The 22,879-nt window shown below is 41.5% G+C and overlaps 1 protein-coding gene across 2 annotated transcripts in view; it reads left to right on the top strand.

The window, feature by feature from the left end:
* The window catches only part of LOC144595372 (progesterone receptor-like), a 283,603-nt gene extending 261,260 nt beyond the window's left edge, over positions 1-22,343 (top strand). For both annotated transcript variants that reach the window (XM_078402823.1, XM_078402822.1), the window contains 2 exons: positions 8,508-8,665; positions 13,652-22,343. In XM_078402823.1, coding sequence (XP_078258949.1) covers positions 8,508-8,665; positions 13,652-13,807 — 314 coding nt within the window. In that variant the 3' untranslated portion in view covers positions 13,808-22,343. The remainder of the gene's footprint in view (positions 1-8,507; positions 8,666-13,651) is intronic.
* Positions 22,344-22,879: the final 536 nt, after the last annotated feature.

Raw genomic sequence — 22,879 nt, 5'->3', positions numbered from 1 at the left:
TTGCTTCTTCGGGGCTTGAGTATACATGCAAGCTTGAAATTGAGTGATAAAGGGAAACCAATAAATACTGAGTACCATCACAATGCATGAAGCACTCAAACTGTTGCAAATTGAACCATGATGCTAACTGTTCTACTATTTCCATGTATCTCATCCATTTCAATCCACTTTATGTTCTGTTCTTGTCACAAATCAACATGAAACATTTGGAACTGTGGAATCGGCCATTCCCATAACTGTAAGGGTATCTTAGGCACTATTGTTCCGCATTGCTGACATTGGCTTTCATGTTAACGAAAGCCAAATGTTTTGCATGTAACTCATCCAAAATCCTTCTCCTGAGAATATTTGGAATAATGGTGATGATATTATTTTAAACAACTTTGCTGTTGACAGTTCAAACCTCATTTTGTGGAACTGCTGTAGGTCTGAGTTTTGGATACTAGCCCGAGCTGGCCGGTTATCTTAGCCTCTGTTTGTAGACTCAGTTCAGGAGTATGTCTTGCTGGGTTGTTGGAACAATTCCTGTGGCACATTTATTACTTACAGTGTGAAAATTGTGTTCTCACTCCTACACCGGAGGCTTCACATGGGGGAATTTAGACACGAAGAGCCATTTTACTTTGAAGAATGATGTTTGATGATGTGATTATATCATGACCATAAATACGATACGATACGATAGAACTTTATTTATCCCAGGAGGGAAATTGATCTGCCGACAGTCATAAAACGCAAGAAACATGAAATTAAAGTGATGAGTGGAAAGGATTGGAGATGTGCAAAGATTTGGGGAGGGGGGGACGAGGGGTGGGGAGGGGGGGGGGGGGGGAGGGGAGTCAGTCTACCACATGCCAGAAGGGGGAGGAGTTGTACAGTTTGATAGCCACAGGGAAGAAGGACCACTTGTGGCGTTCTGTCATCTTGTGGCATTGTGGCATCTTAGTGGAACCAGTCAATAGACAATAGACAATAGGTGCAGGAGTAGGCCATTCAGCCCATCGAGCCAGCACCACCATTCAATGTGATCATGGCTGATCATTCTCCATCAGTACCCCGTTCCTGCCTTCTCCCCATACCCCTTGACTCCGCTATCCTTAAGAGCTCTATCTAGCTCTCTCTTGAATGCATTCAGAAAATTGGCCTCCACTGCCTTCTGAGGCAGAGAATTCCACAGATTCTCAACTCTCTGAAGGTCTGTTGCTGAAGGTGCTCCTCAGATTGACTAGTGTCTCATGGAGGGGGTGAGCTGTATTGTCCAAGAAGCTCCGTAGTTTGAGGAGCATCCTCCCCTCCAAGACCACCTCCCAATAATCCATCTCCACCCCCAGGACAAAGCCAGCCTTCCCGATGAGTTTGTTACTCCTGTTGGCAACCGTGGCCTTTGCCCTGCTGCCCCAGCACACGGCAGCGAAGAAGATGGCACTGGCCACCACCGACTGGTAGAACATCTGCAGCATTTTGCAGTCCCTTTAGTTTAGTTTAGTTTAGTTTAGTTTAGTTTAGTTTAGAGATACAGCGCGGAAACAGGCCCTTTCAGCCCACCGGGTCCGCGCCAACCCGTGATCCCCGCACATTAACACTATCCTATACCCACTAGGGACAATTTTTTACATTTACCAAACCAATTAACCTACATACCTGTACGTCTTTGGAGTGTGGGAGGAAACCGGAGATCTCGGAGAAAACCCACGCAGGTCACGGGGAGAACGTACAAACACCGTACAGACGGCACCCGTAGTCGGGATCGAACCCAGGTCTCCGGCGCTGCATTCCCTGTAAGGCAGCAACTCTACCGCTGCGCCACCGTACCGCCATTCTCTGCACCCTGGAAGGCACTAGACCTTCAGATGTCAGATGTGTGCCTTATTAGAGGTTAATAGCAGCAACCTTATGTGATAATGCTACTTTTACATTACGTAGTCACAGGACTTATTTAAAAAGCTGAGGTGGTCAAATTGCATTGTTTTTCACAGACCTTTCCAACCAAATAGTCAACCTTTGCTGCCAAACGTAGTTTTTTTTGTCAGGAATGATCATTTGTGACATTTCTAACCACCATCATCCCCTGCACCCTCAAATCATTGATGTTTCCAGCCTGTTCAAAGCATTGCTTGCAATTAGAGTAGAGATGTTGAAGGGGTGATTTACCAGGGTTGCTCAAAATTGTGGAAAGTTCAATAAGAGTATAACAGACAAGACCATTCGTGTCAACAGATAGAATAACCAAGAGATACAGATCCATTGCAAGTTGCTAAAGAAGCTGACTGTGGGATGTTGATGTCATTATTTCAGCAAAGTGCAGTGATCTAGAGAACAGTGCCTGGATACAAAATTAAATTGTTACTCTTAACATGGAAGTTGCCTTTATTATTTATGAAGAGGAAATGGGCAAGGTTAGATTTAGATTTATTTTTTAGATTTTTTAGGTTTAGAGATACAGCGCGGAAACAGGCCCTTCGGCCCACCGAGTCCGTGCCGCCCAGCGATCCCCGCACATTAACACTATCCTACACTAGGGACAATTTTTACATTTACCCAGTCAATGAACCTACATACCTGTACGTCTTTGGAGTGTGGGAGGAAACCGAAGATCTCGGAGAAAACCCACGCAGGTCACGGGGAGAACGTACAAACTCCGTACAGACAGCGCCCGTAGTCAGGATCGAACCTGAGTCTCCGGCGCTGCATTCGCTGTAAGGCAGCAACTCTCCCGCTGCGCCACCGTGCCGCCCTGCAATAACTACACCGACCTAACAACGCTTGAGATTGTAACACTGGGCAAACCTCTTGAATCATGCTCCTTTCAGGGAAGATACTTCCAGAGTATTGTCAGGTAAGGAGTTCCAGGATTTAGACAGTGATGATGATGGAAAAGCAATGTGTTTTCAGGTCAGGGTAGCGCACAACTTGTAGGGATACTCGGAGTTGTGGTGTTCTTATGCACTTATTGTACCTGCCCTGCTCAGTGATGGCTCGTGGGTTTAGGAGTTGTTGTGAGAGAAACGTTGACCATTTTAGTTCACTTTACTTTGGAGACACAGCGTGGAAACAGGCCCTTCGGCCCACCGAGACCACGCCCTGCCCACTGGCACTATCCTACACATGAGGGACAATTTACAATTTTTACTGAAACCAAATTAACCTTCAAACCTGTACGTCCTTGGAGTGTGGGGGGAAACTGGAGATCCCAGAGAAAACCCACGCAGGTCACAGGGAGAATGTAGTAACTCCGTACAGACAGCACTCAAAGTGAGGATCGAACCCGGGGCTCTGGCGCTGTAAGGCAGCAACTCTACTGCTGCGCCAACGTGCCGCCCCAACATTGGGCATTAGTTCCTGAGGGAGGGAACTGGAGCTTCAACCAAAGGATAAGGAGCCTCATCGTGACAGTTCTGAGGATGGAAGTGGTAGTTAGCAAAAGATTGACACACACATTCTTTGGAGGAATTCTGAGTGTATGGAAAGGAATGGTGAACACAGCGGTAGAGTTGCTGCCTTACAGCGAATGCAGCGCCGGAGACTCAGGTTCGATCCTGACTACGGGCGCCGTCTGTACGGAGTTTGTACGTTCTCCCCGTGACCTGCGTGGGTTTTCTCCGAGATCTTCGGTTTCCTCCCACACTCCAAAGACGTGCAGGTGTGTAGGTTAATTGACTGGGTAAACGTAAAAATTGTCCCTAGTGTGTGTAGGATAGTGTTAGTGTGCGGGGATCGCTGGGCGGCGCGGACTCGGTGGGCCGAAGGGCCTGTCTCCGCGCTGTATCTCTAAATCTAAATCTAAATCTAAAAAATCTAAAAAAACTTGACAGATCAAAAGACCGGTTCAGGACTGAGAGTGGAGAGGGGAGAACGGCAGTACAAAGAACAGAGAGGAATGGTGATCCAGCTGAAAGAGGCGATTTGTGAACTGTGGAACGGCGAAGGGTGATGGCCATGGGGAGCCAGGAGGAAAACGGGGAGTGCTAGGGTTGGAAGGGAGAGCCAGGTTGATGATGGATGGAGGCAGACAGAGGAGAGAAAATGGCGTGGGAGGGGGGGGGGGAAGAGATAGAAAAAGAAAAGGCAGATGGAACTAGGTGAGGATTGGAGAGGGTGGATGTGGGGACAGCTGCTGGAAGGTGCTGAGCAGGAACACAAAGGCTGCCAGTGTTGGAATCAAATAAGTACGGAGGGTTGATGAGGGGAACCATTTGTGAAGAGGCGAATGGCAGAGGGAGCCAGGACCAGGTGGGGTGGGAGGGTAAACCTGCGGGTGGAACAACATGTGTGGATGGAAACAGGAGGGGAAGGGGAACGAAGAGCATAAGAGTTTAGGGAGGATTGGAAGGAAAAGGGAAAGGGGTTGAAAAACAGTCCGGAGGTGGGGAGAGATGTGTGGATCATGGGGTGAAGTACCCCAGGGAGTGTGAGGTAGTCAAAAGAAAACCGTGGATAGCTTTTTGCTAGCGTTCATTTTGTTGGTGGTTGGAAGGATGGGTGGTGCATGTTCAAGTCAAGTCAAGTCAAGTTTATTTGTCACATGCACATACACGATGTGCAGTGAAATGAAAGTGGCAATGCCTGCGGATTGTGCACAAAAAAGAATTACAGTTACAGCATATAAATAAGGTTAATAAAGTTAATATAGAGAAGACAAAATTTAGTCCCTGGAGTTATAAAAGTTAACAGTCCTGATGGCCTGTGGGAAGAAACTCCGTCTCATCCTCTCCGTTTTCACAGCGTGACAGCGGAGGCGTTTGCCTGACCATAGCATCTGGAACAGTCCGTTACTGGGGTGGCAGGGGTCCCTCATAATGTTGCTTGCTCTGGATCTGCACCTCCTGATGTATAGGTCCTGCAGGGGGACGAGTGTAGTTCCCATGGCGCGTTCTGCCGAACGCACTACTCTCTGCAGGGCCATCCTGTCCTGGGCAGAGCTGTTCCCAAACCAGACTGTAATGTTGCCGGACAGGATGCTCTCTACAGCCCCAGAGTAGAAGCAATGAAGGATCCTCAGAGACACTCTGAATTTCCTCAGCTGTCTGAGGTGGTAAAGGCGCTGCTTTGCCTTACCCACCAGTGCAGTAATGTGCGTTGCCCATGTCAGATCCTCTGTGATGTGGACTCCCAAGTATTTAAACATGTAGACCATGTTGGCCATAGTCTAGCCTCGAGGGATACCATTCTGATGATATCAGTTTCAGTTTAGTTCATTGTCATGTGTACCGAGGTACAGTGAAAAGTCTTTTGTTGCGTGCTAACCAGTCAGCAGAAAGACAGTCCATAATTACAATCGATCCGTTTATAGTGGACAGATACATGATTTTAGATTTTTAGATTTTTTTAGATTTAGAGATACAGCTCGGAAACAGGCCCTTCAGCCCACCGGGTCCGCGCCGCCCAGCGATCCCCACACATTAACACTATCCTACACACACTAGGGACAATTTGTTTTTAACATTTGCCCAGCCAATTAACCTACATACCTGTACGTCTTTGGAGTGTGGGTGGAAACCGAAGATCTCGGAGAAAACCCACGTAGGTCACGGGGAGAACGTACAAACTCCGTACAGACGGCGCCCGTAGTCAGGATCGAACCTGAGTCTCTGGCGCTGCATTCGCTGTAAGGCAGCAACTCTACCGCTGCGCCACCGTGCAGCCCTAAATGATAAGGGAATAACATTTAGAGCAAGGGAAAGCCATCTAGACCAGGTGCTGGGTGAGCCTCCACTGAATTAATATGGGGCAGGCAGATGAGGTTAGAGTATTTTGCCATTATATTCGGTGCAAGCATTGTGGGCCGAGGGGCCTGTTCCTGTGCTGTAGTTTTTGACATTCTATATTCGAAACATGGCAGAAGGAGCAAGAATGACCGGAAAAAGTTGTGAACCCAATCCCTCCCCAGACCATCAAAATCACTCTGCCCAGCCTCGATTTCTCTGAACCCATTGCCCCACCTCATAATCCTGACTGTTTTCTGATGAAATCAGCTTTTAAAAATAAAAACAAGAACAGCATTGTTTCCAGTTCACCTGAACTAATAGTTGCTAACTCATTGCAGGTACAAGATAGATGTGTTCCAGACACCTTGTTTAATGATCCAAAGGCAAGAGTTCAAACCTCATTACAGTTTGTCAATTTTAATTCAGCAAAATAACTCATTGTAAAACCACAATTATACTATAAGGAGAGGATGGACAAACTTGGGTTGTTTTCTCATTGAGTCTTAGGGTAATGCAGTGTGGAAACAGATCCTTTGGCACAACTTGCCCACACTGGCCAACATGTCCCAGCTATACTAGTCCCACCTATCTTGCGTTTGGTCCATATCCCTCCAAACCTGTCCTGTCCATGTACCTGTCTAACTGTCTCTAAAATGTTGGGGTTGTCCCAGCCCCAACTACCTCCTCTGGCAGCTTGTTCCATACACCCACCACCCTTTGTGTGAAACTGTAACCCCTCAGATTCTTATTAAATCTTTTCCCCTTACCTTGAACCTATGTCCTCTGGTCCTCGATTCCCCTACACTGGGCAAGAGATTCTGTGCATCTACCTGATTTATTCCACTCATGATTTTATACACAATCTGTACAGACAACTTGCCTGGAAAAGAGAGTGGTGACTCTTTGCGTGCTGGTCCATAAGGAAGATCTGCTACCATCCGATACATTTGACTTACTCTTTTAAATCCCTTTTCTACCTGCAAATATAACACCATTTCTAGTTGTTATATTCTGCATACTGTATATTCCCCTTTGCTCTACCAACTATATTTGAGAGTGGCTCGATTGTATTTATGTACAGTATTATCTGATTTGATTCGATAGCATCCAATACAAAACTTGGCACTGTCCCTCGGTACCTGTGACAATAATAAGCCTAAACCTAACCTCCATACTGCACAATTTCTGCCACTTTCCATCAATGCCTTACCCATCTAAGATGTGGTATAGTGTGCCAGATTTAATTAATGTGCAGGAGTAAAATTGTGTAGTATCTGATTCCTTGTGCAGAGTGAGTAGGTTCTGATTTCATTTCATACTTGCACCTACTCAAAATCTGCTATTTTAGTTGTACGATACAGCATAGCAGCATATAATGGTTATGTAGGTTAATTGGCTGGGTAAATGTAAAAATTGTCCCTAGTGGGTGTAGGATAGTGTTAATGTACGGGGATCACTGGGCGGCACGGACTTGGAGGGCCAAAAAGACCTGTTTCCGGCTGTATATATATGATATGATATGATATGATAATATTGATAATACTCTATCATCATATACTTTTATTATGTTACTAGACCAAGTGGACCCGTTGGGCCCAAACCTCTCCTGCATTGGCGCAGCACCCTCTCCTCTCCCAATCTCCCCTCCCCCCTCCCTCCCCTTCCCCGTCTTCCCCTCCCCCCCTTCCCCCCCACCCCCCACTCCATCCCCCTCAACCCCCCTTATCCTCCCTCCTCCCCCCTCCCTATCTAGGAGATAGATTTAAACATTTAAAACATGAATAACTTTAAAAATATAACACCGATTTCAATTAAACTTCTTCCATTAGCACCAAAGGGACAACGGTGAGTAAGGTGGGCCTAAAATTATCACGCTATCGAGTACCGTTTTGGCTGTAGTTCAGGAACAAACAAACAAACAAACGAGAGTTTTAGTATATAGATAATAAAGATATGCAGTGCTCATAATAGTCAAGAGTCCTGTCCAATAGAACAGTGTTTGTTCTGTGATTTAATTGCTATCTCTTCTTGCAACTTCATGTTTTGTTAGCAGTACCCTGGAGCCCAGTAATGCAGAAAATACATGATTCAGCAGCGACTATAGAGAAGATAATCACCTTTGTTCATTATTGAGTGTATTTTCAGTGGTGCATCCTGCAAGAAAAACTCTCTCTAAAATCACCACAAACTTTATTCTGAAACTTCCATTTCAATTGGGGTATTCGTGCTTCTTACAAATACCCCCGGCAAGTTCAGCACTGAGCTACTCCAGACCGCCAGTCAATAGGTGAGGAAAGATGTTCAAGATGGACGCAAAATGCTGGAGTAACTTAGCGGGACAGGTAGCATCTCTGGAGAGAAGGAATGGCTGACGTTTCGGGTCGAGACCCTTCTTCTGCTCAGATATGTCAAATTTTCAGTGCCGCTGGTGAGCAAGATTCCCCGTGGAAAAATCATTAGTGGTCACATAACAACCATTCGTATTTTATTCAAGTAATTTTTCTTTAAGTACTGAGGTAAGTATATCTCTCAGAACCGTCCCAGTAAAGGTCTAGTCAGAATTAAATGATTTAAGAAAATATTTCATAGACTTAATGGTTCCTGGGAGACCTGGAGACATTGTCCTGAAACACCAACACAAAACATTTTAGTATCTCTGCAAGATGACTATAAATTTTGTGCTTAAAGTAAAGGTTTTAAAGCTATAAGAGTGCACCATTTGAGGCAGCGTCTCTGGGTATTTTCCAGCATGTGTAATAGCTTTTAAAAAGCTTTATGTGGGAACTGGGTTTTGTTTTACAGTTCCCTTGGAAGGACTCAAGAGCCAGTCCTACTTTGAAGAGATGCGAAGAGACTACATTAGGGAGTTGAGCAGAGCCATTAACTTGCAGGAGAAAAGTGCGCAGACTAGTTCTCAACGCCTTTACCAGCTCACAAAGCTCATGGACTCGATGCATGAAGTAGGTGTGGTTACCCCAATGATATATATCGGTTTGCTTTCCCTTCCACAAATGGTGGCATTTATTATTATTATTATTATTATTATTATTATTATTATTATTATTAGTAGTAGTAGTAGTAGTAGTAGTAGTAGTAGTAGTAGTAGTAGTAGTAGTAGTAGTAGTAGTAGTAGTAGTAGTAATATTAGTATTATTAATCGGATTGGATATGAACCGGATTTGATAAGGAAACTCAAGATTAAAGAGCCATTGGGAGGCAGTGATCATAATATGATAAGTTTTAATCTACAATTTGAGAGGGGGAAGGGAAAATCGGAAGTGTCAGTATTACAGTTGAGCAAAGGGGTCTATGGAGGCATGATGCAGGAGTTGCCAAGAGTTGACTGGAAAGAGACCCTAGTAGGGAAGATGGTGGAACAGCAATGGCAGGTATTTCTGGGAATAATGCAGAAGTTGCAGGATCAGTTCATCCCAAAGAGGAGGAAAGATTCTATGGGTAGTAAGAGGCGACCGTGGCTGACAAGGGAAGTCAAGGACAGCATAAAAATAAAAGAGAAGAAGTATAACATAGCAAAGAAGAGCGGGAAGCCAGAGAATTGGGACTCCTTTAAAGAGCAACAGAGGATAACTATAAAGGCAATATGGGAAGAAAAGATGAGGTACGAAGGTAAGCTAGCCAATAATATAAAGGAGGATAGTAAAAGCTTCTTTAGGTATGTGAAGAGGAACAAAATATTTAAGGCAAATGTGGGTCCCTTGAAGGTGAATTTATTATGGGGGACAAGGAAATGGCAGACGAGTTGAACCAGTACTTTGGATCTGTCTTCACTATGGAAGACACAAACAATCTCCCAGATGTACTAGTGGACAGAGGTCCTAGGGTGACGGATGAACTGAAGGCAATTCACATTAGGCAGGAAATGGTGTTGGGTAGATTGATGGGACTGAATGCTGATAAATCCCCAGGGCCTGATGGTCTGCATCCCAGGGTACTTAAGGAAGTGGCACTAGAAATCGTGGACGCATTGGTGATCATTTTCCAATGTTCTATAGATTCAAGATCAGTTCCTGTGGATTGGAGGGTAGCTAATGTTATCCCACATTTTAAGAAAGGAGGGAGAGAGAAGGCAGGAAATTATAGACCAGTTAGTCTGACATCGGTGGTGGGGAAGATGCTGGGGTCAATTATAAAAGAAGAAATTGCAGAGCATTTGGATAGCAGTAACGGGATCATTCCGAGTCAGCATGGATTTACGAAGGGGAAATCATGCTTGACTAATCTTCTGGAATTTTTTGAAGATGTAACTAGGAAAATGGACAGGGGAGAGCCGGTGGATGTAGTGTACCTAGACTTTCAAAAAGCCTTCGACAAGGTCCCACATAGGAGATTAGTGGGCAAAATTAGAGCACATGGTATTGGGGGTAGGGTACTGACATGGATAGAAAATTGGTTGGCAGACAGGAAACAAAGAGTAGGGATAAATGGCACCTTTTCAGAATGGCAGACAGTGAATAGTGGGGTACCGCAAGGCTCGGTGCTGGGACCGCAGCTGTTTACAATATACATTAATGACTTAGATGAAGGGATTAAAAGTAACATTAGCAAATTTGCAGATGATACAAAGTTGGGTGGCAGTGTGAACTATGAGGAGGATGCTATGAGGTTGCAGGGTGACTTGAAAAGGTTGTGTGAGTGGGCGGATGCATGATAGATGCAGTTTAATGTGGATAAATGTGAGGTTATCCACTTTGCTGGTAAGAACAGGAAGGCAGATTATTATCTGAATGGTGTCAAGTTAGGAAAAGAGAAAGTACAACGAGATCTGGGTGTCCTAGTGCATCAGTCACTGAAAGTAAGCATGCGGGTAGAGCAGGCAGTGAAGAAAGCCAATGGAATGTTGTCCTTCTGTAACAAGAGGAGTTGAGCATAGGAGCAAAGAGGTCCTTCTGCAGTTGTACAGGGCCCTAGTGAGACCGCACCTGGAGTATTGTGTGCAGTTTTGGTCTCCAAATTTGAGGAAGGACATTCTTGCTATTGAGGGAGTGTAGCGTAGGTTCACGATGTTAATTCCCGGAATGGCGGGACTGTCGTACGTTGAAAGACTGGAGCGACTGGGCTTGTATACTCTGGAATTTAGAAGGACGAGAGGGGTTGTTATTGAAACATATAAGATTATTAAGGGTTTGGACATGCCAGAGGCAGGAAACATGTTCCCGATGTTAAGGGAGTCCCAAACCAGGGGCCACAGTTTAAGAATAAGGGGTAGGCCATTTAGAATGGAGATGAGGAAAAATATTTTCACTCAGAGAGTTGTGAAGCTGTGGAATTCTCTGCCTCAGAAGGCCGTGGAGGCCAATTCTCTGGATGCTTTCAAGAGAGAGTTAGATAGAGCTCTTAAAGATAGCGGAGTCAGGGGGTATGGGGAGAAGGCAGGAACGGGGTACTGATTGAGAATGATCAGCCATGATCACATTGAATGGCGGTGCTGGCTCGAGGGGCCGAATGGCCTATTCCTGCACCTATTGTCTATTATTATTATTATTCCATCACACGTTTCATTGATTTTTTTTAACTCTATAAATTTACGTGCCAAGTAATAATTCAGTTAAAGGTATTTATTCACAAAATGCTGGAGTAACTCAGCAGGTCAGGCAGCATCTCGGGAGAGAAGGAATGGGTGACGTTTCGGGTCGAGACCCTTCTTCAGTCTGAAGAAGGGTCTCGACCCGAAACGTCACCCATTCCTTCTCTCCGAGATGTTGCCTGACCTGCTGAGTTACTCCAGCATTTTGTGAATAAATACCTTCGATTTGTACCAGCATCTGCAGTTATTTTCTTATAATAATTCAGTTATATTCCCAGAGGCAGAGATTGTTGACAGTGTTACACCTGAAACCAAATTCACCATCGATCTGTTAATAGCTGACCTTTATCTGTTTTCTACCCATTTCTCTTCACCCATTCTAATCCAGCTATATCGAAGCTTCTTAAGTGTTCACTGGGCCACAGTTCCAAGAGGCACCAGTCAACCACTGGCATGTTTATCCTTGTTCATGTGTAAGCCTAGCAGGTCACGATACTGACTTGCAAAATTACAATAGCCCTATCCCATCCTCATTCCTGGCCTTGCTCAAGTCCTCTTATGAAGGTCCTGGGGTAGCAGTGGCGTGAAAACCTTAAACAATGTCTCCATCTGCCATATTGTGACACTCGAGGTCAACAAGGTTCTCCCCCAAAGCACTGCGATCAACAGATTTCACATCAACTCTGTATGCAACATGACCCGAACAATTCAAAGTAGCTGTTTTGCCCTTTGAAGAAGGGTCTCGACCCGAAACGTCACTCATTCCTTCTCTCCCGAGATGCTGCCTGACCTGCTGAGTTACTCCAGCATTTTGTGAATAAATCCAATTGCCCTTTCATACAATGTGTAATGATTTTAGATGAATTATTTTTGATTTGAATATTAACTATAATTTCTTACAATCCTTATAGAGTGAAATTCGAAAGGGAAGAGAATCTGCTAAGTTTTTTGATTTTTAAATGTTGTGTCTGTTGTGCCATATTTGACTGCGTGGTTAGATAGCTCTTGTTATTCTCGCGCAAAAGTAGCCTGGTAGCCAAGGCTTGGTCCCTCTTCAGTGCCCACATTATGCTTTCTTCCTTACTTAAAGAAATAATAATAATATATTCCTTTATTTGTCCCACACTGGGGAAATTTACAGTGTTACAGCAGCAAAATGGATAGCAAGACATAATTCATTATAAATAAAGTGAAGACAAGGATAAATTGTCATCAGTTTACTGTGTATTCCTTAACTGTTACTGTTGACTCGTCTGCTGGGAGCAGTGCTGGTTGTCCAGTCTCACAGCAACGGGAAGGAAGGACCTCCTATATCTCTCCTTCACGCACTTGGGGTGAAGGAGTCTGTCACTGAAGGAGCTACTCAGTGCAATGACAGTGTCCTGCATGGGGTGGGAGTCGTTGTCCAGCAGCGATGTTACCTTTGTTAGCGTTACAGATTGTGTTAGAGACGATAACTGTGGGCAATTATTTAGCACTTTCTGATGGCTCACTGATGGTCCTTTTTGTTACAATGAAGATAAAAGGTCAATGTTTACATTTAAAGGCTAAAATGATGAGTGGGTGTTATGAGTAGTAACGTTTCAAACCAACTCCATTCACCTATATCCACCTATGGCTTTACATTTCACTCCTCTGCTCTCTTTATTTGACACCATTTTGTTTTCTTTTCACCTTTGTCACTTACTCCAGCCAGTTGCCAATCAAATCCTAAGATAGACACAAAAAGTTGGAGTAACTCAGTGGGTCAGACAGCATCTCTGGAGAAAAGGAATAGGCGACGTTTTGGGTCAAAACCTCTTCAAATCCTCCTCATCTTTATCCACCTACCACTTGCCTGGCTTTGTCCAACCCTTTACCTCTCTTTTCCAGCTTTCTCCCTCCACTCCATCAGTCTGAAGGAGGATCCTGACCCAAGACGTCACCTTGTTCCTTCCCAGAAACTGCCTAACCCATTGAATTCCTCCAGCACATTGCGTTTTGCTGAAGATTTCAGCATCGATTGTCTCTTGTGTCTCCATAAATAGGTGTGAAATTTGACATGGTTATCACCGATGGTAATTTCTGGCTTCAATCTCAGCTGATAAGATTTGGTGAATGAAGAAATCCATTCAGAAAATGTTGAAAGTTAATCAGGTAAAGGAAAGCAGATGGTGATTCTGTGGAATTCTTTGCCACAGAAGGCTGTGGAGGCCATCAATGGATATTTTTACGGCAGAGATAGATAGATTCTCGATTAGCACGGGTGTCAGAGGTAATGGGGAGAAGGCAGGAGAATGGGGTTAGGAGGGAGAGATAGATCAGCCGTGATTGAATGGCGGAGTAGACTTGATGGGCCGAATGGCCTAATTCCGCCCCTATCACTTATGAACTTACGAACTTTGCTGTCTTTTTCCAATAGCTTGTCAAGAGGCTGCATCAGTTCTGCTTGAATACATTTGTTCAGTCCCAGGCGCTGAGTGTGGAGTTTCCGGAGATGATGTCAGAGATTATAACCACACAGTTACCCAAGATCCTGGCTGGGCTGGTGAAGCCACTGCTCTTCCACAAGAAATGAGGAACTTTTTCTCTTTGCCATGTCTGACTGCCTCGATCACGGGCAGGATTTTTTTGCATTATGCAAGCTTCATTCTATTTTTGTGAACCCATGACAGTACCGCAAATGAAAATTGTTTTCAAAATTTACGACAAAAGATTTAGCAATGCTGTTTGGCATCAGTTATGGTGGACGTTCATTGTCATAGCTGCACTATATGTCTTATAAGCAATGAAATGTGAATTTGGTCCCGTTGTTTGATGTGTAATTTTCAGATCAAAAAGATTTTGTATCTTTTGGTACTTTCTGGTATTTTGTAACATTCGAGTTATGTAAAGTTTCTGCATCTGCTTTAATATTAAATGGAAATGCTATCATCTTCAGTTTGAAAAGCTGCATAACCCCCAAAATTTCTTCATCGTATTTCATGTGCCATAAATAGTGCCTGTCCTTTTAAGTGGCTTTTCAAGTGGTCTTCCTTTACCATTTCCAATCAGAAATCCTTGGCTGTTATCTTTTCCCTTCGTCTCCTGCCTCGCCCATTAACTGTATCGGGTGCTGCTTCCGTGCTGAAGAAAGTAAACATTGCACAGATAAATGTGTCACCCGGTTGTTTGTTGAAAGATATTCAGTGTGTATGCAGTTTGGGAACTTTCACGTTGCTCTGGGTTCCTTGGGTTTTAAACTCTACTTTGCCTGTAAGAAACTTCCAGTGCTCTCATCTTGTTTCCATTCAACTAATAATTGATAATATGGCAATTCACAACGTTGATAAGAAAAAAACAAGTGAACGGAAGTTTCACCATGCCTAAAGTCTAAATTGTGCATATTTTATAGGAACTGGTGAATTAATTGATATTAACTGCCAGGTTTGCAAATCCCAGTTTCAGATCCATCAATGGAGCCTCTGTAACTTAATGTGGTGGCAACATGTTCTCCTTCCTCAGAGAATAGCCATGGGAATCTCTCATTTAGGCTGGGAGGTGAAAAAATCAGCATATGCATTCAAACAAATCAAGAACCTGGATAATGTGCTTGCAATGTTGTTGAAGTCTTCATCTGCCCACATACTTAACCCATGCATTGTATCCTGTGAGTCAGGAGATCAGTACACTTACAAGATTAGATTTCCATTGTGGTTTCAGGATCAGGCAAGCAAGTTTACCGCATGCCATGTAATGAGCCCTTTTGGACTCTGCTTGATAAGATATTTAAACTTCTATTGGGGTTGCACAAATCAGGAATCGAAGGACTACATCATTGTGAGCGTGCATTCACATTTAGAAATAAGACAGTAATATAAGTGAATCTGTGATTATGTCCACCCAGGACTCGACTGTGCCGAGTACTATTTGCTCATTTGGGATGTAATTCAACTTTTTCTTATTCCAGTAATAAGCCAAACCTATCTTGCATCTTCAGGAAGCAGGGTGCCAGTATATCGAGTGATGATAGGCACCAAATGCAGTGTCCACTATCTAGTGGGACCTGCTCAATTAAGAGCTCAATTTCAGTTTGATGTAGATGTATCATCTGGGGATCAGTGTTCTTTTAAAGTAGATAGTGAAACCTGCCCATGGAACGGTTTACTTTAGACATGACATCGATTTCATTTAATGTAGATTGTTCGGTGAGGAAAACAATAGTCAATTAGTCAATATATTTTAAAAAATTAAATCCTCTCCTGCTTGATTCTTTCGCAAGATCTAAATCAACGGAATTAAAAGCAATCTGTTATTGCTTCGATCTCTGAAGCTAGTTATCAGCTACCACATAAACAAGAGCAATTGGAGAAGAAAAGGGACAGTTTCGGAAGTCCTTTAAGTCACACAGCTTTCTTCAGATTTGCCCCTTATTTCTCCAGACATCCGCTTTCTGTATCATGTAGGTGCCCCAAGCACTTACGAGAATCACCTGTTGAAATTACCAACGGATTAAAAAATACACTGGTGCTCGTCAGTGGGCTCCAAGACGAACATGGATAATATTTAGCTGAGTGCAACATACACTTCACTGGAGAATAACTATATCCCTTCTGTCCGAGGCTATTTGTTCCTGGAAGTAACAATGTACATGTTCAATCATATCTCCAGTCTGCTTTGTTCACCTCAGTGTCCAAATGAGATACTCATAACTTAATAACTAGCCTGGAGATCTTGTTGTCAGGCATACTTCCTTACAACTCATAATAAGATCCCAGGTTATAAGATCACATTTAATAAGGCTGTGGTTCTCTTTTATATTAAAGTTGCCAGGAAATATCAGGGAACTCCTTTTGAAATCACAAAAATATTTCCTTCAGGCTAAAATCCTTCTACGTTCCACTCTTTAATCAAAAAGTGCAGTTTAAAGAATAAGAAAAGCAGTGCAACACAGCCATGTTCTTATCTACAGGACAATACTGATTCTGTACCATAATCCTGAAGAACAGGAGCCACTGTTCCCCATAAGGTTTTCTGCTGAATTTCTTCCTTTTAGTTGGAGAGATGTTAGGAATTCCATAGTGGCTTTTCCTCACATACACTAGTGAAAAGAAATCAGGCAGAATTCTTAGTGCTGGATTGTATTTGCTGTAGTGGGTGATTACAAGATTAGATTGTAACGACTTATAGACTACTAATTTTCATCTCTCCCAGCTCTGCAATACTCCAGCACTCCAACACTTTAATAACTCAGGAATACCCACCTGTACGCGAGGGAATCCTGCGTCTGAAGAACTATACTCTAGCATGAAGACAATGCCAGTAGGAAATAAAGAATGAAGATAATCAAAGGAAATCGGGAATGTGAAAAACATGATAAATTTCAGCTTACTATTAACACCTATAATCTGGACTGAAGATCTGCATGATGTGGTAACATTTCAACCGCTTCTTCAAAAAAATTGCACATCAGAAGATATGTGAATCTCTGCATTTAAAATCTTAAAGCTCTTTGTTTCCCGAGGAAAGGGGTGGGATTTCAGGTTACAATGTCTCTGTGAGAAACACAATCTCTAAGCCCTGTCCCCTCGATGCTGGTGCGTTAACTCAGCGATGTTCAAAACCAGAAAACTCTTACTGAACTGAACCAAACTTCATCATCATGAATATCTTTCTTTTATTTGGGATATTGCGTATCTCACATTTTTTTCATAGATACGGATGTGAACGTTTAAAATTTCTTGATCCAGTCATACTTGACTAAGAAATTTTAATATTTCAATATGGAAACAAAATGTATTCATACCAAAATTTGACATTTCAAATAAGTGACAGTTTTCTATATAACCATATAATTTTATCACTTGTATCCCCCATTAAATCAGGCCTGCTATTGATCTCATGATATATTCGGAGCAGATACTGCTTTTGTCTTTCACTTTGGCTTATTGAATCAGAGTTTCCATGTTGAAATAACTCAATCTGATTTGGCATTTGGCTTGTCATCAATATATTAATGCTTCCTAGGTAAAAATATAACCATAACTTCATAAGTCAGAGATATGCAAGTTGACAGAGAAAAATACCCATGGCATATGACGTTAACTAACACAAAGGGAGACTATTCACCCTTTGGTATAGTAAGAAATGTTATTCAGCTAAAGTTATTATCCACATGCCGCATATTAGTGGCCACTGATATCTCTTGGGGCTGTCCACTAGGGTTTCCAGCTTTAGTGTTATCTATTCAGTTCTTTGAAATCATGTTTCAAATGTTCAGAGTTTGAGATGTTCATAGTTTCATCTAATAAGTCTTAACATTGTTCTGATGTTATTCCATTTTCTGATATTTTAATTTATTGATGCACTACCAAAATCTCTAAAATAAGCATGTAATAACTACGTTACATAGTACAATAACTAACTATGTAATAAACATTTAAGAGTTGTAATTCATGCCACAAGGGACTGATTTTCCAACGCGTTCCTGTTAATAAGAATTAAATGGAATAATCTCTGTCAAATTTTGTGTTGAGATTCTTCCTGCAGCTAATGATGTGGAATGATATGTGGTGCATCCTGGTCAACAGACTTGACAAATGTTCTAAAAGAATGGAGATACCTTAAGTTTTCCTAATTGATTAACCTTTATTACTAATGGTGTGTGGAGAATAACCACACGTGATGTTGAACAACCACAATTTAATATTCAGTATTTAAGGCCCAAAAATTATCATTTGAATCTTAGCATATCAAGTTCTTGTGTACATCGTGATTAATTTATGATAATGCCTCTGCTAAACATGCATACTGATGGATTTGAGATGAATGTTAAGTATTCATACATCAGATAGCAAATTTTTATTCTGCCATATCTCCCTAAATGTTGACAACTTTACAAATCATTCATTCAATTCAAATAGTGCAATAACATTTATGTATGAGATTTGTTTTCCTGTGGAGGTGTATGTCAGTAGCAGTGGTAGATTGGTATCCCCCGTGAATTAGTGCTCAAATTATTGTGTTTAATGAGCAGCTTTAAAGATGAACCTGTAAACCTAACGAATTTTACAGGTTGCTAAGCGTTGAAGGAACTCATCGGAACAGGCAGCATCTGGGGAGGGAATGGACAGGTGATGTTTCGGGTCGTGACCTTTCTTCAGACTGACTTTTCAGGTCGGGACCCTTCTTCAGATGTCCCAACCCGAAACGTTGCCTGTCCATTACCCCCTTAGATGCTGCCTGACCTGCTGAGTTCCCCCAGCACTTTGCTCAAGGTTCCAGCATCTGCCGTGTCTCGTGTTTCAATTTTACTGTGCAGCAAGTGAATAATGAATGATTTTGACTTTTCATTTGCTTATTTAGTGAACTATTTAAAACATTGTAAACGAAAGATTGGATGTCAAACTTTAAAAAAAACATCTTTGAACTAAAGCAATTGAAATGTTGAAGATCACACCATGGCAATCTATTTTGTGTCTGCTTTTATTCATGTACCATGTTTTATTAACTGATCCAGGGCAGGCTTGACCGAATGGCAATGGAAGCTTTTAATTTTGAACAAATTAATAAATTGAATGAAGGAAATTATGGGATTCATGCAGCTTTACCTTTATATGTTATTATAAATACAATTAATGTGGCAGGAAATCTAAGAATATGTGCTATCTGTAGACTGTTGTTCTTGCCTCAATTGCGAGGCCAAAAGGAAATAATATCATCCACTGATTACTACTGACTTCTCTGCCCTGCAATCATTTTCCACAACGATTAGTAAAAACATTGGATGCATCTGACAAATTCCATTTACACTTGCACTCTCCAAATGACCAAATCTGGTATTGTATGCATCTAACCAAAATTACCACCCCTGTGAACATCTTAATAACAAGATTAATGGAACAATAATGATAAAACTGGGTAGTCAAGTCAAGTCAAGTCAAGTCAATTTTATTTGTATAGCACATTTAAAAACAACCCACGTTGACCAAAGTGCTGTACATTTGATTAGGTTCCAATAGAAAAAAAATGAAAACATACAGTAGCACGCAAACAGTTCACAGCGCCTCCTCAATAAGGGTAGGAGCCTTATTACATGAAGACAAATAGTTCAGTAGCATCTTAATGCTTCTAACGGTGGAAAATGATTGGAAAATATCATTAGGGATGTATGACAAATGAACTAAGAAACTGTTGATGATATTACTGAGTTTACCTCACTTCTCAAAAAAAAACATTTTAAAAAGCGTTTCTGAATCGTGGCAACTGTGATTTCATGAACTAAACATTGACATTATCTTCACTAATTAATATCTAGTCTTCATGCAAACACATATTGTTATCAGTTACTGGAAACCTTTTTCATTTATTAAATCCTTTTCATTGTGATTTGTTTAAATGTAATCCCTTGTTTCAATTAGAGACCAGCTTTTAAGGAAGTTTACAATGACTGTAAGCAGATAGTAAACAAATTTGAATTGAAACACCAATCTCAACAGTTCGTGATTCAAATTCCTACAGGCAATCTGGAAGAAAAATCCCTATTTTTCATTCAATGGTTTTACCAATTTACCCCAAATCATCTCGATCATTTCATAAAAAGAAATGTGTTTAACTGCACCCAAACAATCATAAGCCTCCAAAACTAATACTGACAAATGGTGCAAAATAAAAATATGTATAAAAACCCAAGACCACAAAAATATTTATATATATCTAGACGTTTCAGTGCATTAGCTAATATTAATTGAACTTTAGTTATCAAGGTTACTTATTATACTTGACTAATTGGAAAAAAACACAATTCGGTTATTTATTGTGCAGAAAAGTGCTTCCAACCAGTTGAAATATTAGAAGCTAATTTGCGGAAAACAGTTGTCACATCAAATATTTATTTTGCATTTTAGAAGTGGCAAAAAAATCCGCTCTTTTTAAAAAAAATTCTCCTCCCATCATGAAAGTAATCATCACCTAGATGGCAGAGTCATTTGCATTCAGCAGAAAACACGGACTCCAATTTGAAATGGATCTCAGTTCTCTGAAATTTTCAGCTAAACATATATGTGAAAAATGAAAATTGAATATTGATCAATTCAAGAGCATAAACTTCACAATGGTTATTTCTTTTATAACAAGAGTTTTCCATCCTGACTGTGCCAAAACATTTTACAAGTGGATGGAGGTAACTTAAAGTATAATCATTCCTTTTTGTGTTTAGATATTTTAAATGCCTATAAGTGCAGACCACTTTATCTGGTCCAAAGCTGCTGTAGATAATCAATATTTATAACTTAGCAAATCTTACTATCTTGGTTACACAAAATTATATGGGGCCAGTAATATGAACCCTTAAGACAACAGTATTCATAAACCAATTTTTGCATGATTTGGTGATAACTGGGAATACATATTTAGATACCACTGCACATGAAATACTGTTAAGGAAATATAAACATATTGGGGAATTAAGAGGAAAAATAATCAAGCAAAGTAATTCCCAGAGTAAGGTGATTGTTAAACCTCATTTCAATAGTTTAATCAAGAGTCCAATTGCAATTAAAAGTAATCCTGAATTCTACTTTGCACCATTTGTGTGTTTTGTTCTGAGATTGTGAAAATTCACCCAATCTGCAAAAAATTAATATTCACAATATGGGAGAGAAATTAGTTTTGATTGCCAGCTCTGAGCGTGCATGGGAATGTAAACTGCCAGTTGTATTCACCTCCCAGGTTGCGTTCAGTTCCACAAAACTGAGTATGTGTCAGTAAGACAGTCATATGATTGATATGAATCTAAACAATGAAATTCTACTTGCTGCTACTTTACTGGCACAGGCAAGAACAACAAATGCACAATACATTACTAGTTACTCTAAGTAAACTGGACCATGACAGTGCAAAACTGAAGCACATAACGCGGCCATAGTTGTGCAAAGTCCATAGAGGTTCAGTGCTGAAGTAGACTTGCGATTAGGGTTGTTCAAGATGGTTCAGGTAAATGCAACTGGTTATGATGTCCACCTGTTTAGGGCTGGTGACCAAGGCAAGGTCCTCCCTCCTGTTTTCTCCCTTTGCAAGGTGATGGTAACCATTATTGAACGAGCTTAGTTTTCATGTATTTGAAATTGTTACAAATTGGATAAATTTAACAAAAATGCAAAAATTTGCTTCATTTCTAGCACAATAGGAGTGCGTTTTATTTAACATTTTAAATTAATCCCCCGCCCCTTTAAATTTGACCATCTAAAGAGTAGTAACAAAGATAATGAATCTACTAAATTACTTTCGGTAAACCCTTCAGGATGAAGAGCTGACTCCAAGCAAAGTCTCATTCTTTGCACATTCAAGGCACATTCCTTGTATATGCACATACTTGGCCAATAAACTTATTCATTCATTCATCCAACTTATTCATTCCGGTGGAGAAAAGATAGGTTGAAACTGCAATCAGAACATATTCCAGACGTCCTAATTAAAACTCGGCATAAACTCTATTTAATGCCACCTTATTCTGTGATATACTGGGTGCTACAAAGAATAGCGTGCATTTCCCAACATTGTTTACCTCAATCGTGGTGAACGCACTATTAGTGATTTGACAAATGGCATTTCAACCACTGAAGAGGAATAACGGATTGCAGTGTTAATGTAATCAAGTGCACACGTTTACTAAGCATGGTTAATATGAATTATAAATAATATTGAATTGTTGCCAAATCTACATCTGCATTTTCCACCCAGGCACACATTTGACTTCATTAGTGCTATTTTATCGCGTGCTGTAACCAGATTCATGTTGTTGTGGCTCATTTAGAAATTCAGCAAATGGTCATTGCTTTTTCATGAGACATATGTTGCAAGTAGTGGTCACTTTCGAACCAATCAACAATTTGCAGCAAGCTGCATGCAACAGTATTCTATATAATGGAAGCTTTTATCTTCATCAACAGTATCTTGTGCTTCTGAGCTGATACTTTCTGGCAACTTTGAATTGTTTTAACTGTTGATTTTTGTACATTCCTGTCAGTTTGTAGCTGTTTTGTATGGAGCAACTGTACGGCTGCTCGCTAATGTAAAATTGACAGGTTTTAAAGATTAAAGTATTTGTTTAGTGCTTGCCTGGCTCTGAACTGAAAACAGAGGTCAAGACATAAAATCGCATTTTGTGAGTGTGTTTATTCCGTCAGTTACAGCATTACAACACTTTAACTCCCCCTCCCATTCCTGACATTTCTGTCCTGGGCCTCCTCCATTGTCAGAGTGAGGCCCAGTGCAAATTGGAGGAACAGCACCTCATATATCACTTGGGCAGCTTACATCCCAGTGGTATGAACATTGACTTCTCTAACTTCAAGTAGCCCTTGCTTTCCCTCTCTCTCCATCCCCTCCCCCTTCCCAGTTCTCCTAGCAGTCTTACTGTCTCCGACTACATTTTATCTCTGTACCGCCCACTCCCCTGACATCAGTCTGAAGAAGGGTCTCGATCCGAAACATCACCCATTCCTTCTCTCCAGAGATGCTGCCTATCCTGCTGAGGTGCTCCAGCATTTTGTGTCTACCACAATTTGTGTGTCTACCACAAGTGTTGTCACTTTCACTTCACAATTTTACCAGACATCAAAGGGAAAGACAAAAAAATGTGTGTGTGGTAGGGGAGCAGTTGTTTTTCTGC

This window comes from Rhinoraja longicauda, chromosome 7, assembly GCF_053455715.1.
Source record: "Rhinoraja longicauda isolate Sanriku21f chromosome 7, sRhiLon1.1, whole genome shotgun sequence".
Taxonomy (NCBI): Eukaryota; Metazoa; Chordata; class Chondrichthyes; order Rajiformes; family Arhynchobatidae; genus Rhinoraja; species Rhinoraja longicauda.
Note: the sequence above shows the minus strand (reverse complement) of the source record. Positions and strands in the feature narration are given on the sequence as shown.